The sequence below is a fragment of the Suncus etruscus genome, chromosome 3, assembly GCF_024139225.1.
Source record: "Suncus etruscus isolate mSunEtr1 chromosome 3, mSunEtr1.pri.cur, whole genome shotgun sequence".
NCBI lineage: Eukaryota > Metazoa > Chordata > Mammalia > Eulipotyphla > Soricidae > Suncus > Suncus etruscus.
In genome coordinates, this window is record NC_064850.1 from 44,237,888 (window position 1) to 44,260,081 (window position 22,194).

Consider the following 22,194-nt stretch of genomic DNA (forward strand, 5'->3'; position numbering starts at 1 on the left):
GCTTGGGTTACTCCTGGCTCTGTCCGGGATCACTCCTGGCAGTGCTGGGGGATCCTATGGGATGTGGGGGATCAAACTCAGATTGGCTACGGCCAGCATCCTCCCCACTATGTTACAGCCCCAACCTCTATAGTAGAATTGCTCAGGGTTCACTGCATCCTTGATAGCTGTTACTCTACATGCCGCAGTTAGCTCAGGGCTCTGAGGAAGGAATGGAAGAAAAAATGGTGACTTACTTGTTATTGTCTACAAAAGCAGCCCAAGAAAAAGGTCCTCCCAAGGCAGCATAGTCCAGTCTCCATCCTGTCAGCTGTGGGGGTTGGGGGAGCGACTAGGCATAGGCCCGGTCCCCAGAAGAAGGGGGGTTTTTAGGGGGGTTGGGATGGGCTGGGAGACACTGAGAGCTCGGCATTCAGTAGTGTTCTACTTCTTCTGCAGTTGGCATACTGCGTGGTGCAGTTTCTGGAGAAGGACAGCACCCTCACGGAACCGGTAAGTTGCCATATCACATAGCTCTTGCCATGGCCTCTTAGCACCTGTCCCCATGTGCTGGCTTCTTTATTTCTGTCACGCTGAGGATGGCCACATGGGCGAGTGGATTTTTGCATGCTGACTCAGTAGCAGGGCTAGCAGAAAAGGTTCCACTGTGGCCAAGCTCTGCGAAGCCCAACGCCTTGGCTAGAGTTGGCTCCCTGCCATTCTGGTGTCTGATGTCCCAACTTTGTGGCATTTTCTCTTTGTTCCCAATGAGGTGGATGCAGGCCTAGGCTGTGGCTCACAGTCGGAAGCCCTGGCTTGGATCACCGGTGCCCACGGCAAGCAAGACTATCCCAGCCTTGGCTCAAAGCTGGGACATGGGAGGTAGAGCTTGAAAATCTGTGCAGGGTTTAGAAAGCTTTGGATTGGGAGGGGTGCGCATGCTAGGTAATTCACTTATTTTGTCTTAGTTGGTTCTGGAGATATGTAGAGTGGTGTAGAGGAAACCTCAACCCCAGTCCTCAGGGAATTGGGGATCGCAGGTCTGGAAGCAACTTCAATACAGAAAGTAATCCACACAGGTTAGGGAGATAAAACAGTCTCAGGAACCTCCATCACAAGCTCTCTGCAAGCAGGCAAAGAGTACTGCAGGCAGACAGGTTAGCTGTGGGACTGAAACCAGAAAAGTTTTTTTTTTATTGGGAAGAGTAGGCCCACTTCCAAGGGTGGAAAACAGGGTTAGGGGTCAATCCAGAGGCACTTCCTGTCCAGGAGGGACAAGTATATGCAAAGAAGAATTATCCTGATAAGAATGAGAACTGGGGACAGAGAGATAGCATGGAGGTAGGGCATTGCCTTGCATGCAGAAGGACAGTGGTTTGAATCAGCGATTTCTGAGTGTAGAGCAGGGGTTTCAAACTCAATTTACCTGAGGGCCGCAGGAGGCAAAGTCAGGATGAGGTAGGGCCACATAAGGGATGTCGCTTACTGAATATTCGCAATAAAAAAATTGAATTAGTAAGAAAAAAATCGCATTAAACATTTGCATACCCCGAACGGAACTGCTCGGGATATGCGAATGTTTAATGCGATTGTCTTTCTTACTAATGCGATTTTTATTGCAATTATTCGGTAAGCAAATCATCGCGAATACTGCGATATTTGAAGGCTGGCCGCGGGCCACAAAATGTTGTACAGAAGGTCACAAACAGCCCGCAGGCCATGAGTTTGAGACCCCTGGTGTAGAGCCACGAGTAACCCCTGAGTGCTGCTGAGTGTGACCCGAAAAAAAAAAAGTGAGAAATGGTTATAGCGGGGCTTGGTTTGGGGGCCACACCTGGCAGTGTTTACGGTTTTCTCCTGTCAAGACCCAGGGGACCATATCCAGTGTTGGGGATAGATCTGGGGTCGCCATGCAAGAACAGCGCCTTAATCCATGCTCGAATTCAGTACAATTCAGGGGTCGGTTTGGCATATTTTGTTTTGTTAATTGTTCTCTTTTTGGGCAGCTGAGCAAAGGAGTTCTCTATGGGCCACACCCAGTGTTGTCAGGGGATCATGTAGTATGTAGGAACCAGCCTGTGGCTCTTGATCCCGCCCAGCTGAGCCTTCCCATCTCGTCACTGACGTGACTAGAAGGTGCAGAGCAGGGGGCGAGTGTCACCTCTTGTCTTTCAGTTATTGGTAAGAACTTCACCACTGAGCCCACAGATGTGTATCAGTGCTGCTTAGGTGTGTGGGGCCCAGTACTGTCTTGACTTGCTGTGGGCAGGCGCTGGTGTCAGCTGGTGACAGCCTTTGACTGTCATGAACAAAAGCATCATGAGCAAGGCCACAGGTGCTCGCTGAAGTCCCTGTTCCCCACGCCCTCACATAAGCCCTCCATCGAGGGACATTGCTGTGCCTGACACTACCTCTGGCACTAGGCCTGCTGTGGGACTGCCTAATACTTCCCTCTGCTCTCCCGCGTCCTCACCTGACCTGGGTGGGCTCTGCAGTCCCATGACTAAGTGGTGCTGAATGTCTCTGTCGCCTCAAGCAGCACACTTCTATGCATCTCTTGGGCCAGTTTTCTCTCAGGAGACAGGTGAATTTCAGGGCCAGTCAGACAGCTACGAGGCTCCGTCTTGAGCCCTCTGCCTTGGCTTCCATCTGTGGTTCCCATGAGCCTCTCTTCTCTGAAAATTCTCACCTATGCCTCCTGGCTCCTGACCTCTATGTTGTTACTGCTTTTAAAGGTGTGGTGTAGGGGCCAGGCATTAGCACAGTGGTTAGGGTACTTGCCTTCCACACGATCGACTGGGTTCAATCCCAGCATCTCATAGGGTCCTCAGAGCACCACTAGGACTGATTTCTGAGCCAGTAGTAACCCCTGAGCATGCTTAAAAACCAAGTGCTTAGGGGGCTGGAGAGATAGCATGGACGTAAGGCATTTGCCTTGCATGCAGAAGGACGATGGTTTGAATCCTGGCATCCCCAATCCTGCTAGTAGCGATTTCTTTTTTTTTTTTTTTTTTTTTTGGTTTTTGGTTTTAGGGCCACACCTGGCGGTGCTCAGGGGTTACTCCTGGCTGTCTGCTCAGAAATAGCTCCTGGCAGGCACAGGGGACCATATGGGACACTGGGATTCGAACCAATCACCTTTGGTCCTGGATCAGCTGCTTGCAAGGCAAACGTCGCTGTGCTATCTCTCCGGCCCCGAGTAGCGATTTCTGAGCATAGAGCCAGGAGTAATCCCTGAGCACTACTGGGTGTGACCCTAAAACCAAAACAAAAACAAAAAAAATGGTGCTTAAAAACCAAACCAGGGGAAAAGGTTTATTTATTTTTTTTTTTTGGTCAAACCTAGGAAAAGCCCAGGAAGGAAAGCCCTATACACACCCATACACCCTCCCACACATCCCCTCTGCACTCTGCCTGAGGTTCCAAAAGTTTTCACAGAGATGGGCTGGAATACTGAGCACTCATGTGCTAAGGGTAGCTTAACTAAGAGGAGCCTTGGCAGCTCCACAGATCCCACAATGTCAAGAGAGATGAGGATGACCTGGCCATCCGGAGGGGCAGGAGGAGAAGAGTATGTGAAGACCTACTCCAATGCCCCTGTCTACCTCAGAAATGGGAGGTTGGTGCACACAAGCCTAGGCTGGCTCCCAGCACTACTGGGGAGACCCTCCGCCACCATTATTGGCAGAGAAGATAGTGCAGTGAGTAGGGCACATACGATGGACTTGGGTTTGATTATGCCACACTTACATGCCCTGCCAGGAGTGAGGCCTGAGCACAGAGCCATGAATGATGACTGAGCACTGCTGGGGGTGGCCCAAAAGCCAGACCAAAAAAAAGAAAAAAGAAAACCATGTCTAAGAAGGGAGAAGTTGGCCCTCTGGCTCAGAGGAGGCATGTGTGCATGGCCCCATCTTCAGGCACTTGGAACACTGCAAGGGGGTGGGAGGGGTAGGAGGGTGCCCTACAGACACCCAAAAAAGAGTGCATGGGCCCCTAATGACTGTATGCAGCCAACCATGCTTCCTTCCCAGCACCTCACAGTTTTCTGAATTCCCAGAGCCTCTGGGAATTTGGCCTGAGGAACCCAGCAGGAGGGCCCAGGCAAAACTATGTCCTTAGGCCCTCAAGTTGACTTAAGGGCTTGGAGGCAGAGAATCCCAGGAGGGGCCTTAGAGCACTGCTGGGTGGCGGGGGGGGGGGGGGGGGGGGGGGGGCACCCTTCCCAAAACAAAACCGTTTACAGGGAAAGATGGATGGAGAGAGAAAAGCATGCCAGGGTTTCTCTGACAAGTTCGTGCATTTCTCCCACGCTCCTTTGAAGCTGAAGAACTGCCCAGAGTTCTTTCCCCAGCAGCCCTTCCATCCCTTCCTCCACCTTGGCTGCTCTCCCCTAAATGTGGTGGGAACACTGAGGGAGTACCGGTGGTGGGATTTTTGGGGCACACCCGGCATGCTCAAGTTTGCTTGTGGTGGTGCTCAGGAGCAATAGAAGAGAATCAGCTGTGTGCAAGGCAGTGCCCTGGCCCTTGTCCTCTCCCTGGCCCCAGGCATGGCTCTGATTGATAAAGCAGCTTTGACAGGATAGGCAGCTCCTTGCAACCTTTGAAAGGAGGGTGCGTCCTGCGTGGCTGGGCTGGGCCACTGGGTGGTCTGAGCAATGTACTGACACTGGGAGACCCTCACTGACAGCCGCATCACTCCTCTGAGTCCCCCAGTATCTCCTCCTCCTCCTTGCCATTGGGTGTGTCTGGGTTCTGGAGAGGCCCTTCCCTCTGCATCAGGTTGGGCCTCCCTGATAACCCCCCGCTGCCCGCCTATAACACTGGCCTCCATCCCGCAGGTGGTGATGGCTCTTCTCAAATACTGGCCAAAGACCCACAGCCCAAAGGAGGTGATGTTCCTCAACGAGCTGGAAGAGATCTTGGACGTCATTGAACCATCTGAGTTTGTCAAGATCATGGAGCCCCTGTTCCGTCAGTTGGCCAAGTGTGTCTCCAGTCCGCACTTCCAGGTAGGCCTCTGGCCCGCCGCACACCTCCTCCTCTTAGCACCTTGCCTGGCTGGACTAGCCCTAGGCACCTCTGCATTGTGTCCCCCACTCTCCTCCCTGGGGGCTAGATGGCGCCCAGATGCTGGGCCCCCTCCCCTCTGCTGGGGTTTCCACACTGCCTCTGGGCTCAAGGATATGTCTGTGGGAACAAGATTTGGGAAATCAGGACCGTGGGGTCCTGGAGTGCATGTGGTGCATGTGGGGACCAAGCACTGCTGGGTCGTAGGTGGCTGAGCGAGCACTGTATTACTGGAACAATGAGTACATCATGAGCCTCATCAGTGACAATGCCGCTAAGATCCTGCCCATCATGTTCCCGTCCCTGTACCGCAACTCCAAGACCCACTGGAACAAGTAAGCACAGCCCGGGCCTAACTCTGTCTTCCTCTTCCTCCTCCTCCTCCTCCTCCTCCTCCTTTCTTCCCCCTCTTCCTCTTTCTCCTTCTCTTTCTTCTCCCTCCTCCTCATCCTCCACCTCCTTCTCCTTCCTCTTTCTCCTCAGCTCCTCCTTCTCCTCTTCATCCTCCTCAACTGCTGCTCCTTCTCTTCCTCTCCTCAGCTCAGATGTTGGGGTATGAGTAAGAGATGTGAGAGAAATGGGAACCTGGATACCATCAGGCCTGTGCTCAGGAGCCATGTCTCCCAGGAACAGTGGGAAGTCGCTGCAGGCTGCTCAGGCTCCCAGCCCCTCTCAAGTCCCTCCCCATGGCTCAGCCCCTGTCACCCTTTTACATAGGCGGGTGTGCTCAGCTGTGGGCTCCCAACTCTGAGGTCACACTCAGGGTTGTCCTGCCCCTCAAAGAGAACATTCGGGATATCTCTCTCGAAGGGTCTGGGTTCTCCCTCAAAGTGGACTTGGGGTTTGTGTGCTCACCCTGCTCACTCCTGGCCCCCTCTGCTGTGTGGACAAGCTCAAATCACTGTGGTGAGCATTGTTTCCTCCCTTCTAAAGCTTGCCTTTGGCGCTACCCAAATTGCCTCTGTCCTCATAAGGGAAACAGGTGTGTCTGAGGACCAGTGTCCCTCGCTGCCTCTTCCTCCTCCTCTGCGTCAGTGAGTTTCCAGCTTCTTGATTCCATTTCCTGATCAGTGGCTCTGGGCAGTAGTTGGCCAGGACAATAGACTGAGACACACACAGTAGCAGAGGGGCCGAGTCAGAGCAAGCCCCAAACCTGGAGAGTGACGGCCTCCATCAGTGGGTGCGACCGGGTGCTCTGGACTCAGCAGCATCTGTTGCAGGACGATACACGGCCTGATCTACAATGCGCTGAAGCTCTTCATGGAGATGAACCAGAAGCTCTTTGACGACTGCACACAGCAGTTCAAAGCAGAGAAGCTCAAGTGAGTTGCTCTCAGGGCAGCACCAGCCTTTCTGATTGGCACCTTCTGGTTGACTGGGCTTGGGAGTCACACCCAACTCTGCCCCGAGTCTCTCCCGGTGGCACCTGGGTAGCTATGCAGTGTGGAGCCTACCTTGGCCTGTAAATTCTCTTCGTACCCGGTGCGAACAAACCGGGACTTGCTGTCATGGACACGGTTAGTGACCTTTGCTGGATGTGTATGATCAGAGCCTTGCTCTTCTCTAGACTCTTTATTCTGTGTGACTAGGGCAAGGAACAGGGTGTCCTGCTCCAAGGTTTAAAGCAGGAGTGGAAACCTTAGGCACAGCCGACTACATGGCCTCACATACAGATGCCAGTGTCCCCAAACCGGAACCATGTGTGCTCTGGACTGTCTCAGACAGACTCGGTTTTTGGAGGGTTTTTTTGTTTTTTTTTTTAATGGGGGCCATACCAGGGTCCTCAGAGGTCACTCCTGGCTCTGCACTCAGAAATTGCCCCTGGGGGCTGGAAAGATAGCATGGAGGTAAGGCGTTTGCCTTTCATGCAGAAGGACAATGGTTTGAATCCCGGCATCCCATATGGGCCCCTGTGCCTGCCAGGGGCGGTTTCTGAGCATAGAGCCAGGAGTAACCCCTGAGCGCTGCCAGGTGTGACCCAAAAACAAAAAACAAAAAAAAAAACAAAAACAAAAAAAACAATGGTTCGAATCCCAGCATCCCATATGGTCCCTCGAGCCTACAGGGGTGATTTCTGAACATAGAGCCAGGAGTAACCCTTGAGCGCTGCCGGGTGTGACCCCCCAAAAAAAAAGTTTCCCCTGGCAGCCTCAGAGGACCATATGATGCTAGGAATCAAACCAGGGTCAGTCCTGGGTGGGCTGTGTACAAGGCAAATGCCCTATAGCTGTGCTCTCTCTCTGGCCCCATGGACAGACTCTTTCCCCTGAGCTCCCAGCAGAGCAAAAAGGCCCCTGGGCTGTCAAGATCACGTCTGTGATCTGATGCCTGCTGCCCGGCGACACTGCTGGCTCCAACACGTGTGCGAGTGTCACTGAGTTGATGGGACTGAGTGTCAGTCATCTTGACGGAGGAGGAGACTGGGACTAGGAGATGGGACTGGGTGTCACCATGAGGAGATAGGACTGAGTGTCACCATGAGGGAGAAGACTGGACTCCATGCCACCAAGAGAGAGGAGACGAGACTCAATGTCAGCCCATTCCCCTTAGTTGGGGACTGTGCTTTCCTCGGGAGGAGTGGGGGGAGCCTAGCTGGGTTCCTGCTATCTCCCTGTCTGACCTTCGCCGTTTCCTGTTTTTCAGAGAGAAGCTAAAGATGAAAGAGCGGGAAGAAGCGTGGGTTAAAATAGAGAACCTGGCCAAAGCCAACCCCCAGGTACTGAGAAAACGGGTGACATGAGGCAGTGCCGGGACCCAGAGTGTGCGTGTGAGACAGGAGGCGGCTCGTCCTGGGCTGGCCCTGGCGCTGACGCTGACGTTGTACATGAAATGATGGAAATACCTGCAATAAAATTACTTTTCAACTTTTGTACAAGTACTTATTTTGCCCCACCAGTTTTTACCACAGAATTGCCTTTTTTTCTTCCCTTTATTTTTTTTTAAGATCTGAAAAACCTTACTGAAAGATTTTCATATCTTTAGTTTTTGGTTTGTTTGGCTTTTTGTGGTGAGCTTTGCACAAGACTTCACCCTGATTCTGCTAAGGAATCTTCCTGACAGTGCTTAGGGACTGTGTCAAGTACTGAGGATTGAACCCTGGTCACCTATGTTCAAGACAAGGCAGATGACCTCCCCACTGTGTGATCTGGCCCTGACTCTCATCCTAAACACAACATGGTCTCTTTCTGAGCATCTTCTGGTGTGTTGAGGTGAGAATAATAGGCCCAACTGCCGTCAAAGGCGCCCCTGAAGCCAGGCTCTCTCTCTTTTTATTCCCACTGCTCTTCGGACTCAGGTTTGAAGTAGAGATGTGACAGGTGACGTTTAGATACTTTAGACGTATGGGGTCTTGGTGGACTCAGACTCTGTAAGGGATGGGCCAGCAGCCAACCGGTCACTGTAACTCACAGATCTGTGCAAAGGTCACAGCTCCATGATAGGGACAGCTTGGCGCCCTGACATCCTGGTGCTGTCCTTTCAATGGCTGATTTCATGGCCTTCCAGGGCTCCTCCTTTCTGGGACACTTCTAGAAGGATGATGGATAAGGGTGTGTTGAGCCACACTTTTGTTGTGATTTCCCGTGTTGCAAGTGGGTGTGGCCACATGGGCCATCATGGGTCGGTTGAGACGGTGGTGAAGCTCTGCTCAAGGAATGTGGCCACGCTGATGCTGTTCTGTCAGGCCAGTGTGGGTGACCTACGGGTTCAGCTGCTTGTGCCTAAGGCCATCTGTCACCCCACACTCCAGAGGTCTTAGCTGGTGGGCACGTGGCAGCTGTTCTGGCTCTATCTTCCTAAGTCCAGGGCACAGTTTTCTGTAGCATTGACATAACATTGCCCATAGCAGGGTAGAGAGGGAAGAGAGTCTGGGCAGGCCCTTCCATCCACCCCCTGGACAGTTATCCTGCTCTTCCCTGCCTTTTGTCTTCATATTGGCACCCCAAACCCCCAGAGTTGTGTACATATTTGTGTCAGAGTGGCCTAAAGGGAAGGTCACTTGGCATTCTCCACTCATCTCCAGGGCAGCCATTTGGCAGCTGATTTGATCCATTCCCATTTCCACCCTCATGTCCTCGACGGAAGTCATTGGACCAAGGAAGCTTCATTTTCCATCTTGACTCTGCTTTGGTTTCTGAGTTTCCCACTGACACTTCCTAAGGCTCTTCCTTGCTTTGGAGAAACCCATCCACTCTGGACCTTGTGAGCCTTGCAGCCTGCTGGGGTTCAGGTGTGGAACCTTGGGGTGTGCCAGGGCCAGTACTAAGCTTGCTTACGTGAAGCAGGTCTCAGGGTTATGGCTGTGGCTTCTGGATTGCAAAAGTTGCCCTGGTGGGGCCTAGGAGAGGTGAGATGTGGCTGGCGCAGGGGCACTTGATGTTTGCTCTGAGAGACCTCATAGTGGGATGCCACATCTGGTCACCCTGGCTTATGTGAGCAGCCCCACCGTGGCCCTCCCCTTGGCCCTCTGTGGGCTTCCATGGCGGGTATAAAGAAAGATCATCTCACTCCCACTGAGCAAGCTCCCAGGGCCAGGCACTGCCTCAACCTCTGAGCACAGGGGAGCTGGCTGAGCACTTCAGTTCTGGGAGTTTTAGGTCTGTTAGTAGTGCCCCCCAGACACATAGACACAGTCACTAAGCTGGACAGGGTCACAGTCTGAGTCACAGGCCTGAAACGAGTCCAGACTGCCAAACATGGAGCCGGTCTGGACCAGGAGGAGCTCAAGCAGATGAAGCAGCAGCATCAAAGCCTGAGGAAGGCCGGACTCTGTCCCCAGGATGAAAGGCCAGGGCTCCTGAGGGTCCCCCAGCTAGGGCAGGACATGGGAGCAGTCAGAGGCCCTCTAGCGTCAAGGTGAGCACAGGAGGCAGAGCTGAAGTAGTGCCAACAGCCCCTCACAGGAAGTGTGGACTGGAGAAATGACTTACTAGCCTTGAGGAACCTGTGTGCTGCCTCCACACCGTTGTAATTAGAACTGTTGAGTGTACATCTCAGGGGTCTTGAGCCCACCCCTCACCCCACAAGCCACTATGTTTTCCACAAATGGGCTTTCTCCTGGGAAAGGCCCGGGAGGGTCCATGTCATGCAGCCTCCCTAGCCCAGGGAGCCCAGCTTGGCCCCTGTGACCCCACACTTTGCATTACAGTATGCAGTGTTTAGTCAAGCCAGCACCGTGAGCATGCCAGTAACAATGGAAACAGATGGGACTTTGTTTGAAGATGCACAGATGCTGAGAAAGACAGTGAACGAGGAGGCTCGGCAGGTAATGGCACAGAACTCTGCTGGGCGGCATGGGCCCTTTGGCAGCCCGCATGGGCCCCAGAGTCGAGCCTTGAGCCCAAAGGAAAGGAAAGATGGAAGTACGGACAGACAGAAGGAAGGAAAGAAGTAACCTGTACCATGGAGGGGTGTCCATGACTGAGGTTCATGAAACCCTCCTTTAACTGGCTGTTGAGTATTACTTGAGCAAAAAGCCAAAGTTGCACATAGCCCTCTTGCCCTCCACATGCCCTACCCATTTTTTCCAGTTCTGGGACCCATTTCCCCGACTTCATGGTTCCTGAGCTGAGAATGTGGACATGGGGACCCTCCAGCAAGGTCCCTTGCCTATTCCCTGCCTGTGTAGGCGCCCTTTCAGCTAAGGCCTGGCAAGGAGCAAAGTTCAGGCAGGGCTGGGTCACACATTCATACAGCCTCTGTATGCAGGCAACTTGCAGAGACCAAGTGGGTTCTAGTCCGAGTAAATAATTCTCCCCACCTTGTAGACAGGGCAGATGTTAGTCCGGTCCAGCTTTCTGTCCAGAGTACCGTGTTCTCCAAGCTGTTGTCTAAGGACTTGGAATTTAGGAATGAAGCAGAAACTTTTCCTTCCTGTTTGCTTTGGATGGTCCGACTGCCATCCTGTGCCTTGTTGATCCTCCCGTGCCATCAGGTTGGATCTATCAGCTCTTTGGACCTACTCATTTCAGTCAGGACTCCGGACTCTTCCTCATTCCCTGCAGCAGCTTGAATGACGCAATGGGTCCGAGTAGTACCTCTGCATGGTCTTCCCCAGGGGATGTTGACAGACTCTGGGTACCATAGCTAGAGCTGCCGGTCGGGCACCTCTGATGAGGAATCAGGAGAAATGCACCTGAAAACATTTTTTGGGAGTCACAGCCTCCTGCAGAAACCAGCCCCCTCCTGTGTGAGGAGTGTTTGGACCCCTCCCTGCCACGCCTGGGCAGGGGGAGCTGCTCTAGTGACTGTGCGTACTGGGTCCTGGCAAAGAGTAGAAGGTTTTTTGTTTACTGGGGTTTTTTGGAGGGGTATCATACCTAGTGGTGCTCAGGGCTTACTCAAGGAGCTCTCCTGGTGATGCTCAGATCGGATGAGCACCATATAGTATGCCAAACTGGGTCATGTGTGTCCAAGGGCAAGTGCCCTACTTTCTGTACCTACTCTGGACCCAAAAAACATGAGGCAACAGTGTCCCGGGCTCATCCCCCAAGCACACCAGGAGTGATTCCTGAGCAACATTGGGTGTAACCCAAACCCCTGTCAAAAAGGATTATTTTATGTTTTTGTTTAAAATTCACAAACAAGTGCAAAGGATGTAGAATAGACTTAACTAGACTGATGGGATGATAAATAGACTAATGGTCTGATGCTCCCTATTTCATATCTCCTCAGAGATTTCTCCAGAGTTAAATTGCCCTGCCACATTGCCCCCAAGTGGAACGGCCTCCCCATTCTAATCTCCACTGAGGTTGGCCCGCAGGAATCAGCCAGCAGGAAACTTGTGTGCAAACTTGTACGTGTACATGCACAGACAAGGAAGCTTTTGAGTTTTTGCTTTAACTCATGAGTATTTTCAACTCTGTATTTCTTTTTTTGTTTGTTTGTTTTTTTTTGTTTGTTTTGGTTTTGGTTTTGGGTCACACCCGGCAGCGCTCACGGATTACTCCTGGCTCTATGCTCAAAAAATCGCTCCTGGCAGCCTCAGGGGACCATATGGGGTGCCAGGATTCGAACCACTGCCCTTCTACATGAAAGGCAAACACCTTACCTCCATGCTATCTCACCGACCCCACAACTCTGTATTTCTCCAAATTTTCCAACCATATGAACTGAGCACTGGCTGTGATGGAAGCCGTACAGCCATGTGCAGGGATGCGGGGGGAGGGGGTCGCAGGACCCCATGCTGCCAGCTCCCTCAGCAGGCAGTGGGGTGGTGGTGGTGGTGAAGGGGGCCCATTTAAGCTACTTCTGATGCACATAACCATTACTCTGAGCTGCACAGGGAAAGGGAGCAAGTTCCTGATGATTCCCAATTGTCCTTCCAGCAGTCTGTCGGGAGGAAAGGCATGTCGAGCACACATCTCAGGAAGTTGTAGAGAGACAAGGGCATGAAGGTGAGGGTGACTGGGAAGGTTCTTTGCCCCAGCAGTGTGGTCAGGGTTGGGGGCTGGGGGTGGTCAGGACGCCCTTTCCCTTCCTCTGTCCAACCCGCTGCCATGGTGTGGACAGGAGCAAGTGTTTCCTTCCATCCCACACCAAGTAGTCACAGCAGCACGGTCCCCCCCCCCACCCCCTGTGTGCCTCTCAACCCCAACCTTGTTGCAACTTCACCACCCATCCCTGACCCACCCCCTCCAGCCATTCTCTCTCCTTCCCCCATCTATCTATGCTACTCCCCTTATCTCTTGTCCTAGTGCCTTGCATGGCCCCAAACTGTACTTCTCAGAGGAAATGCCTATTTCTGGGGTTACTTGAGTGTCACAGCATTTCAGACATAGGGTTTTGTCTGTTTGGGGACCATACCCAGCAGTACTCGGGTTCATCCTAATTCTGCATTTGGGGCTGACTTCTAGCAGGGCTCAGAGGACCCTATGGGATGCCAAGGATTGAACCTAGGTCAGCCACAAGACCAGCACCCTCCCCACTGTGCTCTCATTTCTCCAGCACTTCGACGACAGAATTAGCAGAAGCAGTAGGACAGTGTCCTGAGTCTTGCCAAATGTGGGAAGAGGTGGGCAGTGAGCAGATCATCTGCCCCTCTTCCCTCCTGGTTCCTGACCAGGTCTCCATTCTCCTCATGGCAGGGAAGGGAACCAAAACTCTGCCTTGACCAAGAGTCATGATAATCAAGTAATATTTCCAGGGGAAATCCCATAACAAGGCCCGATAGTGTGTCTATTTTCATAAAAGTAATTGCAGAGTCCTACAAAATAGGAGCTTTGCTCAAGTTTAGCTTCTGAAGATCCTTGACTTCTTGGTCTGGGGGCCACCCCCAGGTATTGTTAAGTGGTTACTCTTCTAACTCTGTGCTCAAGGTTTATTCCTATTGGGGCTCCAGGGACCATATTGGGGTGCCAGGGATCAAACCTGGCCAGGTTAGCTACATACAGGGCAGGCGCCCTCCCCCTGTCCTCTTGCTCGGGACCCTTGGTTTTCCTGTTAAGAGACGTGTGTTTCGGGCCCGGAGAGATAGCACAGCAGCGTTTGCCTTGCAAGCAGCCGATCCAGGACCAAAGGTGGTTGGTTCAAATCCCGGTGTCCCATATGGTCCCCCGTGCCTGCCAGGAGCTATTTCTGAGCAGACAGCCAGGAGTAACCCCTGAGCACTGCCGGGTGTGGCCCAAAAACAAAAAAAAAAAAAGAGACGTGTGTTTCCCATTCACACTACCTGGAAGCAAGAAATTGGTGCCATTGTTCTGGGTAGAGACCCAGCCATTGAAGTTCTGGGCTCTGGCTAGAATTGCAATCATTCCCTGGCAGCTTTCTGGTGTTTAACCCAAGTCTATAGGTCTAGAGTTTGTCATTTGAGGGGTCCGGGATGCAGTTCATGGTAGAGAATTATGTGAGGCCCAGCAACACAAAGGAAAGGTGAGGGGGAGGTGATTGTTTGAAGGATTTTACTTGGATTGGTTTTTTTGTTGTTTGGGTTTGTTTTTTAGGTTTTTGGGTTTTTGGTTTGGTTTGATTTTTGGGCCACACCAGGTGACGCTCAGGGGTTATTTCTGGCTGTGTGCTCAAGAAATTTCTCCTGTCTTGGGGGATCATATGGGATGCCAGAGGATCAAACCACGGTTCGTCCTAGGTCGGCACATGCAAGGCAAATGCCCTATCGCTTGCGCCACCATTCTGGCCCCAACTTTGGTTGGGTTTTGTGTCTGGGGCCACACTAGAGGTACTTTAGAGCTTACACCCAGCTCTGCACTCAGGGATCACTTCTGAAGGTGCTCAGGGGACCATGTGGGGTGCAGGCAATCAAACAGGCTGGCTGCATGCAAGGCCAGCTTCCTTCTTGGTATGATCTCTATGCCTCCCAAAAGGGTTTTGGGTTTCTTTTTTTATTTGTTTCTTTGTTTTTGTTTGGGGGCCACACCTGGCAATGCTCAGGGCTGACTCCTGGCTCTTCTCAGGATTATTCCTGCTGGGTCTCTGGACCATCAGTACCAGGGACCGAAACTGGGTCAGCCACATGCAAAACATGTGCCCTCTCCACTTTTCCCTCTCTCTATTCTCAAAATTTTTTTTTGTTTTTGGTTTTGGTTTTTGGGCCACACCCGGCGATGCTCAGGGGTTACTCCTGGCTGTCCGCTCAGAAATAGCTCCTGGCAGGCACGGGGGACCATATGGGACACGGGGATTTGAACCAACCACCTTTGGTCCTGGATCGGCTGCTTGCAAGGCAAACACTGCTGTGCTATCTTTCCGGGCCGTATTCTCAAAATTTTCTTCATAGACACTAATATTCTGGTCCTAACTCGAAATTTAGCAGTTTGCTTGACTTATTCATGGAAACTGATGCCATTTGCCTACAGACTTTCCGTGTCACGCCCCTCCTCTCTATAAACAGTTACCAAAAATGCATAATTTTTGCAAAATGGGTTGTTGGGGGTTTTTTGTTGTTTTTGTATTTGAGTTACATCCAGCAGTGCTGGGGATCCAACCTGAATCAACTATAAATAACTATAAAGTAAAACAGGCACCTTCCCCTCTGTATTATGCTGTGGCTCCTATTTGGTGTTCTTTTTTTGTTTTGTTTTGTTTTGTTTTGTTTTGTTTTGTTTTGTTTTGTTTGCGCTCAAAAATTACTCCTGGCTTGGGGGATCAAACCACAGTCTGTCCTTGGCTAGCACTCGCAAAACAGATGTCATACTGCTTGCATCACCGCTTCAGCCCCTCCTATTTGTTTTTTTTAACCAACATTCCCTAAACTTGAAGAAGAGCCTAAAATAAAGGAAATCTTATCCTTAGCCCTACTAGGAAATTTTATGTAAACTGTCAGCTTTTCTAAGTTCTACAGTGTTTCTTTTTTCTTCCTGCATGACCTGCTTAATACCTTTTAATTTTGGGCTTTTTTAAGACTGGGAAGCAGCCTTAGATCTTTTATTAGTGTCATAACTGACAAATACGTTTTATTCGTTCTTTTTGTTTGCCTCCAAGGCAATTCCAACTTTCTGAAGCGTTTCTTGCATGGATGGCCACCCAGCAGCGCTGGGAACATTTTAACTTGGAGGGATTTTCAGACTCTTCGGGGATTGATGAGAAGAAAGCAGGTGGATTTGTACTACAGAGAACCCGCATGCCCTTTCCCCAGCATCACACTTGTCAGACCAGGCCCTACTTTCCAGGCACCACAGGGAGCCTTAGTTTCGGGCTACCCACGGCCTAGCGAGGAACCAACGCCCCTGCATTTGTCTTCCAGGCCCAGAAAGACCTTCGGAAGGAGCGGCCCCTGGCACGCCGCAAGTCAGAGCCACCCCAGGACCTCCACACCAAGAGCGCCTTGGCGGCCCACGGCAGAAGCAACGAGCTCCTGTCCCAGGATGGGCGCTAGCCCCGGACTTAGTGGGTGGGCTGCCGGCGCTGGGGGTTCTGTAGAAATACATCATTTTTGTGCCACACCCATCGTCACACGCCAGCTTTGTGCCACCCGGTCGGGCTGAGCTTAGGGGTTCAGGCAGTGGGAGTGCCCCCACAGAGTCTGCCGACTGCTCTCTGCCATCAGAGGTAAGGCGAGCACACACACCCCCATGGGGGAACTGGCCTGTTCCCCAGTAAGAACTAGCTGGCCCCCAGAGAGAACTGGCCAGGCCTCACCATGCAACTCCAAGCAAAGGGACTTGTTCTTATCTAAGTATCAGAGACCTGTCAGCCTCCACCTTCATTAACCCCGGGGTAGCTGAGCCATTTCTTTAGCTCCCTGATGCAGTTCTGGGCTCTCACTGGCCCCGGAGGCCTTTCACTAGAAATGCTAGCCAGCTAGGTACTGATTCCTCCTCCCCAGGGGGGTGGGGCTCCTCTGCTCTGAGCACCCACCTTGTGCCCTATCCACTGCTTTCCAGCCCCAAAGCCATAGGCCCAAATCTCGGTCTCCACCTGCCTGAGAGTGTTGTCTTCAAGCGCTTTCCCTGATAGGAATTGGGATCATGAAATTAGGTGTCTGCTTAAGTGCTTTTTTTTTTTTTTTTGGTTTTTGGGTCATACCTGGTAGCACTCATGGGTTACTCCTGGCTCAACGCTCAGAAATCACTCCTGCCAGGCTCGGAGGACCACATGGTATGCCAGGATTCAAACCACTATCCTTCTGCGTCTAAGGCAAACGCCCTACCGCTGTGCTATCTCTGGCCCCATGGTGTTTTTGGTTTCTGATTGATTTTCTCTGCCACGGGCCTGCCCAATATACCAGATCTTGAAGCGTCTCTGAGAAGTTCACCTTCTCTAAAGTTAGGCCATGCCCAGTCACACTGGCCCCAGACTGACTGGCATGGCTCTGAGCTCCCAGGGGTAGGAGGGAGTGGGAGTGCTGCCCCCAAGGTTTCCCCCCTTCTGCCCTGTTTCTGGAGAGCAGTGCTCCTCCACATCCCAGTGTCTGGCCTCTGTCTCAGGGCGGCCAGGAATTTGCCTCCTTGATCCTGCTTGATGCTGCTATTAGAAAGAGGCTGTCCTTGTGTCTCCTGTCCCTGCCACTTGGTGTTCAGTATCTCTGTGCCATTAGAAGGCTAGGCTGGCCTGTGTTCCTGAGCCTCGAGGTATGTGGCCAGCATGTAGCTAGCAGGGCCTGAGCCTGGCCTCCCCTTCACAAGGCAGCTCTGCTCAGGACTAGAGCCAGAGGAAGCCACATTCCTGAGAAACTTGATGCGTCCCTACCCCTCCAGAAGCTCAGATGTCACCTCCTTTTTGCAGGAAGGAACAGGGTGCTTTCCCAGTACAGAGCTGCGCCTCACAGATGCCCATTAACCATTGTTTTAGCTTCATCTCTAGCTGACAAGATTCCCACCTCTTCTGGGCTGGGGGTGTTGGGGTGGGTGGAGAGAAGGTTCTGAAAGAATCTCTGTTGCCCGAGGGGGTGGTGTCCAACTCAGTTTATCTGAGCAGCTTTTCTGTCCAGGTTCTGTTTCTGCTCCTTAGGGAAGATAAATCTTCACCTAGAAGGGAAAAGCTTCTAGAGACAAGCTTCACGTTGACCCAAAGGTTCTTTGGGGTTTTCCTTGTAAAGATCCCCTAAAAGCAGCACCCTACCAACAACCAGCTGGGGCCGCTTCCCCTGGCAGCCCTGTGCTCGCATCCGCACGCAGAGTTGCCCACCAGGTAGTCCCTCTTCTGAGTGGCTCTGGTGTGGCCTTTTTTCCTATTGTATAGATATTGTATCTTTGTTTTATGGTAAGAAGTGAGAGGGGAAAAATGTAGACTTCATATTTTGTACAAAATGTTCTATGTACAGAATTTCCCCCAAAAAATGTTCATAGAAACAGCAGAAATAGGTAAGTGGCACAATTATTTTTCTTTCGGAGAGTACTGTAACTTGATGCTTTAGTGAAGATGATAAAGGACCCCCATATTTTTTAACATTTTGTAATTGAGAACTTTGGTTTCAACATTGTTTATGAAGGGGAACCTCGTCCACTTGCCATTAATTACACTTTTATCTAATTTTAAAGACACTCTGAAAATATGGTGTAATATATGGACTAAATAAAGAACATGTCACTTTTGCTGCTCGTCATGGAAGTAAGAACAGCACGGCCGCAGTGTGGGAACTGGGTGGCCTTCCCTGGGCAGTCTGGTCTCACCAGGGCAAATGCTGTAGCCACTTGAAGGGCACTTTCCAGAAACAGGAATCAGCCCTCATTTGTTTCAGTGTTCACTGTGGGGCACTGGAGGAGCAATGTGAGGCTGCAGAGAAGAGTTCAGTTGCCCAACTGCTCTCCTGGCCCCCAAGCCTGGTGTGGCAGCTGTCTGAAGGAGCAGCATATCCCCCTCTTCTGGAACAAACACCCGGACCGTGCAGCACCTTGGCATGTGGGGCCGCTGGTGTACTGCAGAGCCTGAGAGAGAGACAAGCCCACACTGGCAGAGCCATCCTTGCCCCAAGTGCCACCAGTTGCAGCAGGGTTAGGGGGAACTGTCACCTGCTGCCCCCAGACAGCTCACCTAAGTGTTGCCACAGTTTCCATTTCCATCCTGGACAAAACCAGAAAGAACCAGATTGGGGTGGGGGGTCACATCCGGCAGTGCTCAGGGGGCACTCCTGGCTCTACACTCAGAAATCGCTCTTGGCAGGCTCGGGGACCATATGGGATGCCGAGATTCATACCACCATCCTTCTGCATGCAAGGCAAGTGCCCTACCTTCATGCTTTCTCTCCGACCCCAGGAGGAACCAGATTTTAACCCAAGCAATGACCCTGACTTCACATCACCCTGTAGAAACACCCAGAACTTTTGGGGAAGGCTGAGCCAAGGTTAGGGGTTTTTTGTTTTGTTTTGTTTTGTTTTTTTTGGGCCACACCCGGTGGTGCTCAGGGGTTACTCCTGGCTGTCTGCTCAGAAATAGCTCCTGGCAGGCACGGGGGAGCATATAGGACACCGGGATCCAAACCAACCCCTTTGGTCCTGGATCAGCTGCTTGCAAGGCAAACACCGCTGTGCAATCTCTCCACACCCGGCAGTATTCAGGGTTTACTCCTGGCTCTGTGCTCAGAAATTGCTCCTGGCAGGCTCCAGGGACCTTATGGGGATTGAACCAGGGTTGGCTGTATGCAAGGCAAATGCTGCAGCGCTTCTGTAGAAGATTGAGCTGACAGACTTGGCTGATGAATCAGATAGTCACGCACAGACCGTGGATTTCCATGTGTGTCCAACTCTCTCTAGTCCCTTTTTTTTTTTTTTTTTTTTGGGTGTGTGTGTGTGTTTTTTGGGTCACACTTGGCAGTGCTTAGGGGAAACTCCTGGCTCCATGCTCAGAAATTGCTCCTGGCAGGCACAGGGGACCATATGGGAAGCCGGATTCTAACTGATGACCTTCTGCATGAAAGGCAAATGCCTTACCTTCCAAACGCCTTACCTTCATGCTATCTCTCCGGTCCCTCCAGTCCCTTTTTGGCAGCATTTAAGTATCAGGTCATTCCCTGAGATAGCCTCCTGGCACTGATCGCATAGTCACAGCCATGATAAGCTCCTTCCCACCACACCGTTTTGGATCAGTCTTTGCTTGTTGGGCAACAAAGAGGGTATTTACCTTGCTCGTGGCCGACCCCCAACTTGGGTTCAATCTCTGGCATCCCATTTGGTCCTCTGATCGTTGCTGAGTGTGACCTAAAAAATACAGAAACACCGTATTTTTTATAGACACCACTTTGGACCAGAATAAATGCACAGTCTTGCATGTGACCACATTTGTTCATTCCCTGGCATTCCATATGGTCCCCAGAACACCACCAGAAGTGATTCCTGAGTGCAGAGCCAGGTGTAACCCCTGAGCACCACTGTATGCGACCCCCCCAAAACATTAAAACATTTTAATGTTTACATGAAATAAAATTTAAAAACAAGTTCCAAACTAATATGCCTGAGAGAACTATAACATCTCTGTGCAATATTTAATATGATACCATGTGCTGGCAGAAAAAACTAGATGTACCCCCACTTGTACATACACACACATGCACATGTATGATACTTGCCTTGCACACAACAGGTTCAACCCCTGGCATCCCATTATGGTCCCCCAAGCACACCAGGAGTAACCCCTGAGCACTGTCAGGTGTGGCCTAAAAACCAGTCTTTAAAAAAACACCAAAACCCTTCAAATAAAATTAAATTGTTGAGGGGGAGGGGTGGAAATAGCACAGAGGGTAGAGGTTTGCCTTGCATACAGCTGACCTGGGTTCAATCCCAGCATCCATATATCCATATAGTCCTCCCAGCCTGCCAGGATGGTTTCCTTTTTTATTTTCTTTTTTTGTTTTGTTTTTGGTTTTGTTTTTTTTTTTTTTTTTTTTTTTTTTTTTTGGTTTTTGGATCACACCCAGCAGTGCTCAGGGGTTATTCCTGGCTCCAGGCTCAGAAATTGCTCCTGGCAGGCACGGGGGACCATATGGGATGCCGGGATTCGAACCGATGACCTCTGCATGAAAGGCAAACGCCTTACCTCCATGCTATCTCTCCGGCCCCATATTTTCTTTTTATGTGATTTATTTTATTTTATTTAGATATTGTGTGGTACAAAGATTCATTTTTTAATTTAAACTATTGTGATTTTCAAAGTCCTTCATAGTTGAGTTTCAGACATACAATGAATCAGGGCCATACCACTACTAATATTCCTCAAGTGCTTCCGATACCATTCCCTCTATCGACTCCAGCCTGCCAGTATGACGAGCTCATTTTAAGTGTAGATCGTTAAAAGTTTGGGTCTCTTGATTCCATTGTTCTTGCCTTTGGCTTGGATATTTAGTTCTGAGACCACTTGACCCTGGTTGCCATCCTTTCATACTTGTGTTTCTCCTCTTCCACTCAGTTTCATTCACCTCTCTATACTTTGGGGCCAAGAATGAGGAGTGATTTCTGAGCACAGCGCTAAGATTAACCTGATTGCCACTGGGTGTGGCCCCCTAAAAAAGAAAGTAAGTAACTAAATTTTGAGAGGAATTAAGTGATTTACTCAAGACCAACCCACACACATCAGCCAGTCCTAAATCCTCATTCTGCTGCCCATAAAGCCCTTGCAGTCCCCAAACATCTGGGTGATGAAACAAACTCAGCATGTGGACATGTCCTGTTATCTGGGATGAGGATCCAGGCCCCACATACTACACTGTTCTCTCCTGGTGTGTAACCACTCAGTGCAGAAGGCCCAGCTTAAAAACTCCAAAGGCAGCACTGTGGCTAAGGTACAGCACTTGCATGTATGAAATCAACTTCATTTTCTTACCCTGTCCAATGGGGAAAAAATGGAAAGGCCAAAGTACAATGGGAAGGGAGCTTGCCTTGCATGGCTGACCCAGGGGCCAGAGCCCTTGCTTCAATCCCCAGCAGCACCACGTGCTCAAAAATAAAGCAAATTTGGAAAACAGTGTTTCTGCACTTCTCCTGCCCTCCCACCAGCCTCCCACACAGCTCCACTCCCCAGAACCCACTCGTCCTCTGTGTTTTCCCGGGAAGATTTTTTGGGGGGAGTGCCACACCCAGCGGTTCTTAGGGGTCACTCCTGGCTCTGAGCTCAGAAATGGCTCCTGTCTGGCTCAGGGCACCATATGGGTTGGCCTTGTGCATAACAAACGCCCTACCACTGTGCTATCTCTCTGGCCATTCTAGGGAAGATTTTTAACAATGCATGCTTCTCAGAATTGCCATCACTAGCCTTATTCCAGAGCCCCTATATTACAGAAGCAGAACCTGAGGCCTCAAGGGTCAGGGCTGAGGCACCGTGAGGGTCTAGATTGCCCTGATTCATTTCTCCCAGAGCCTAGACTAACCCTCCAAACCTCCAGCCTCGCTGTTGCTCCAGCTAGAACAAAAAGCTACATGTCTGGGCCACTGTCCACAGTGCCTGACGCTGTGTTCAACCTCCCCGTTGGCTGATGTATGGGCACAATGTGTGATGGCAGGAAGAACGGAGAGAGGAACGCTCAGGCTCTAGGGGAGTGTGTGATGCCTGCAAAAGGGGTGGGGGTGGGGGGGACACACGCAGTATTCCCTTGGAGCTGAGTCATGGCGCGTGCTAAGGGAAGTCAGGAGAAATAAGGCTAATTGCACGTACCTTTGACCTCTCCCAGGCCCTATCAAAGGACACGAACAGATCAAGGTCATCAGCACCCGCATCGGCTACAAGCTTTCACTTCACACACCCCACGTGCACAAAGGCACCC

General features: G+C 51.2%; 1 protein-coding gene across 5 annotated transcripts in view; it reads left to right on the forward strand.

Moving 5' to 3' along the window:
• PPP2R5C (protein phosphatase 2 regulatory subunit B'gamma) overlaps positions 1 to 15,944 on the forward strand; it is a 90,461-nt gene extending 74,517 nt beyond the window's left edge. For 3 of the 5 annotated variants that reach the window (XM_049769820.1, XM_049769821.1, XM_049769822.1), the window contains 6 exons: positions 439 to 492; positions 4,823 to 4,993; positions 5,259 to 5,386; positions 6,272 to 6,373; positions 7,695 to 7,767; positions 15,748 to 15,944. In XM_049769820.1, the coding sequence (XP_049625777.1) occupies positions 439 to 492; positions 4,823 to 4,993; positions 5,259 to 5,386; positions 6,272 to 6,373; positions 7,695 to 7,767; positions 15,748 to 15,879 (660 nt within the window). In that variant the 3' untranslated portion in view covers positions 15,880 to 15,944. Of the gene's footprint in view, positions 1 to 438; positions 493 to 4,822; positions 4,994 to 5,258; positions 5,387 to 6,271; positions 6,374 to 7,694; positions 7,768 to 10,197; positions 10,321 to 15,747 lie in introns of all 5 variants that reach the window. The other 2 variants (XM_049769823.1, XM_049769824.1) reach the window with 2 other exon arrangements.
• The last annotated feature ends 6,250 nt before the right edge of the window (positions 15,945 to 22,194 follow it).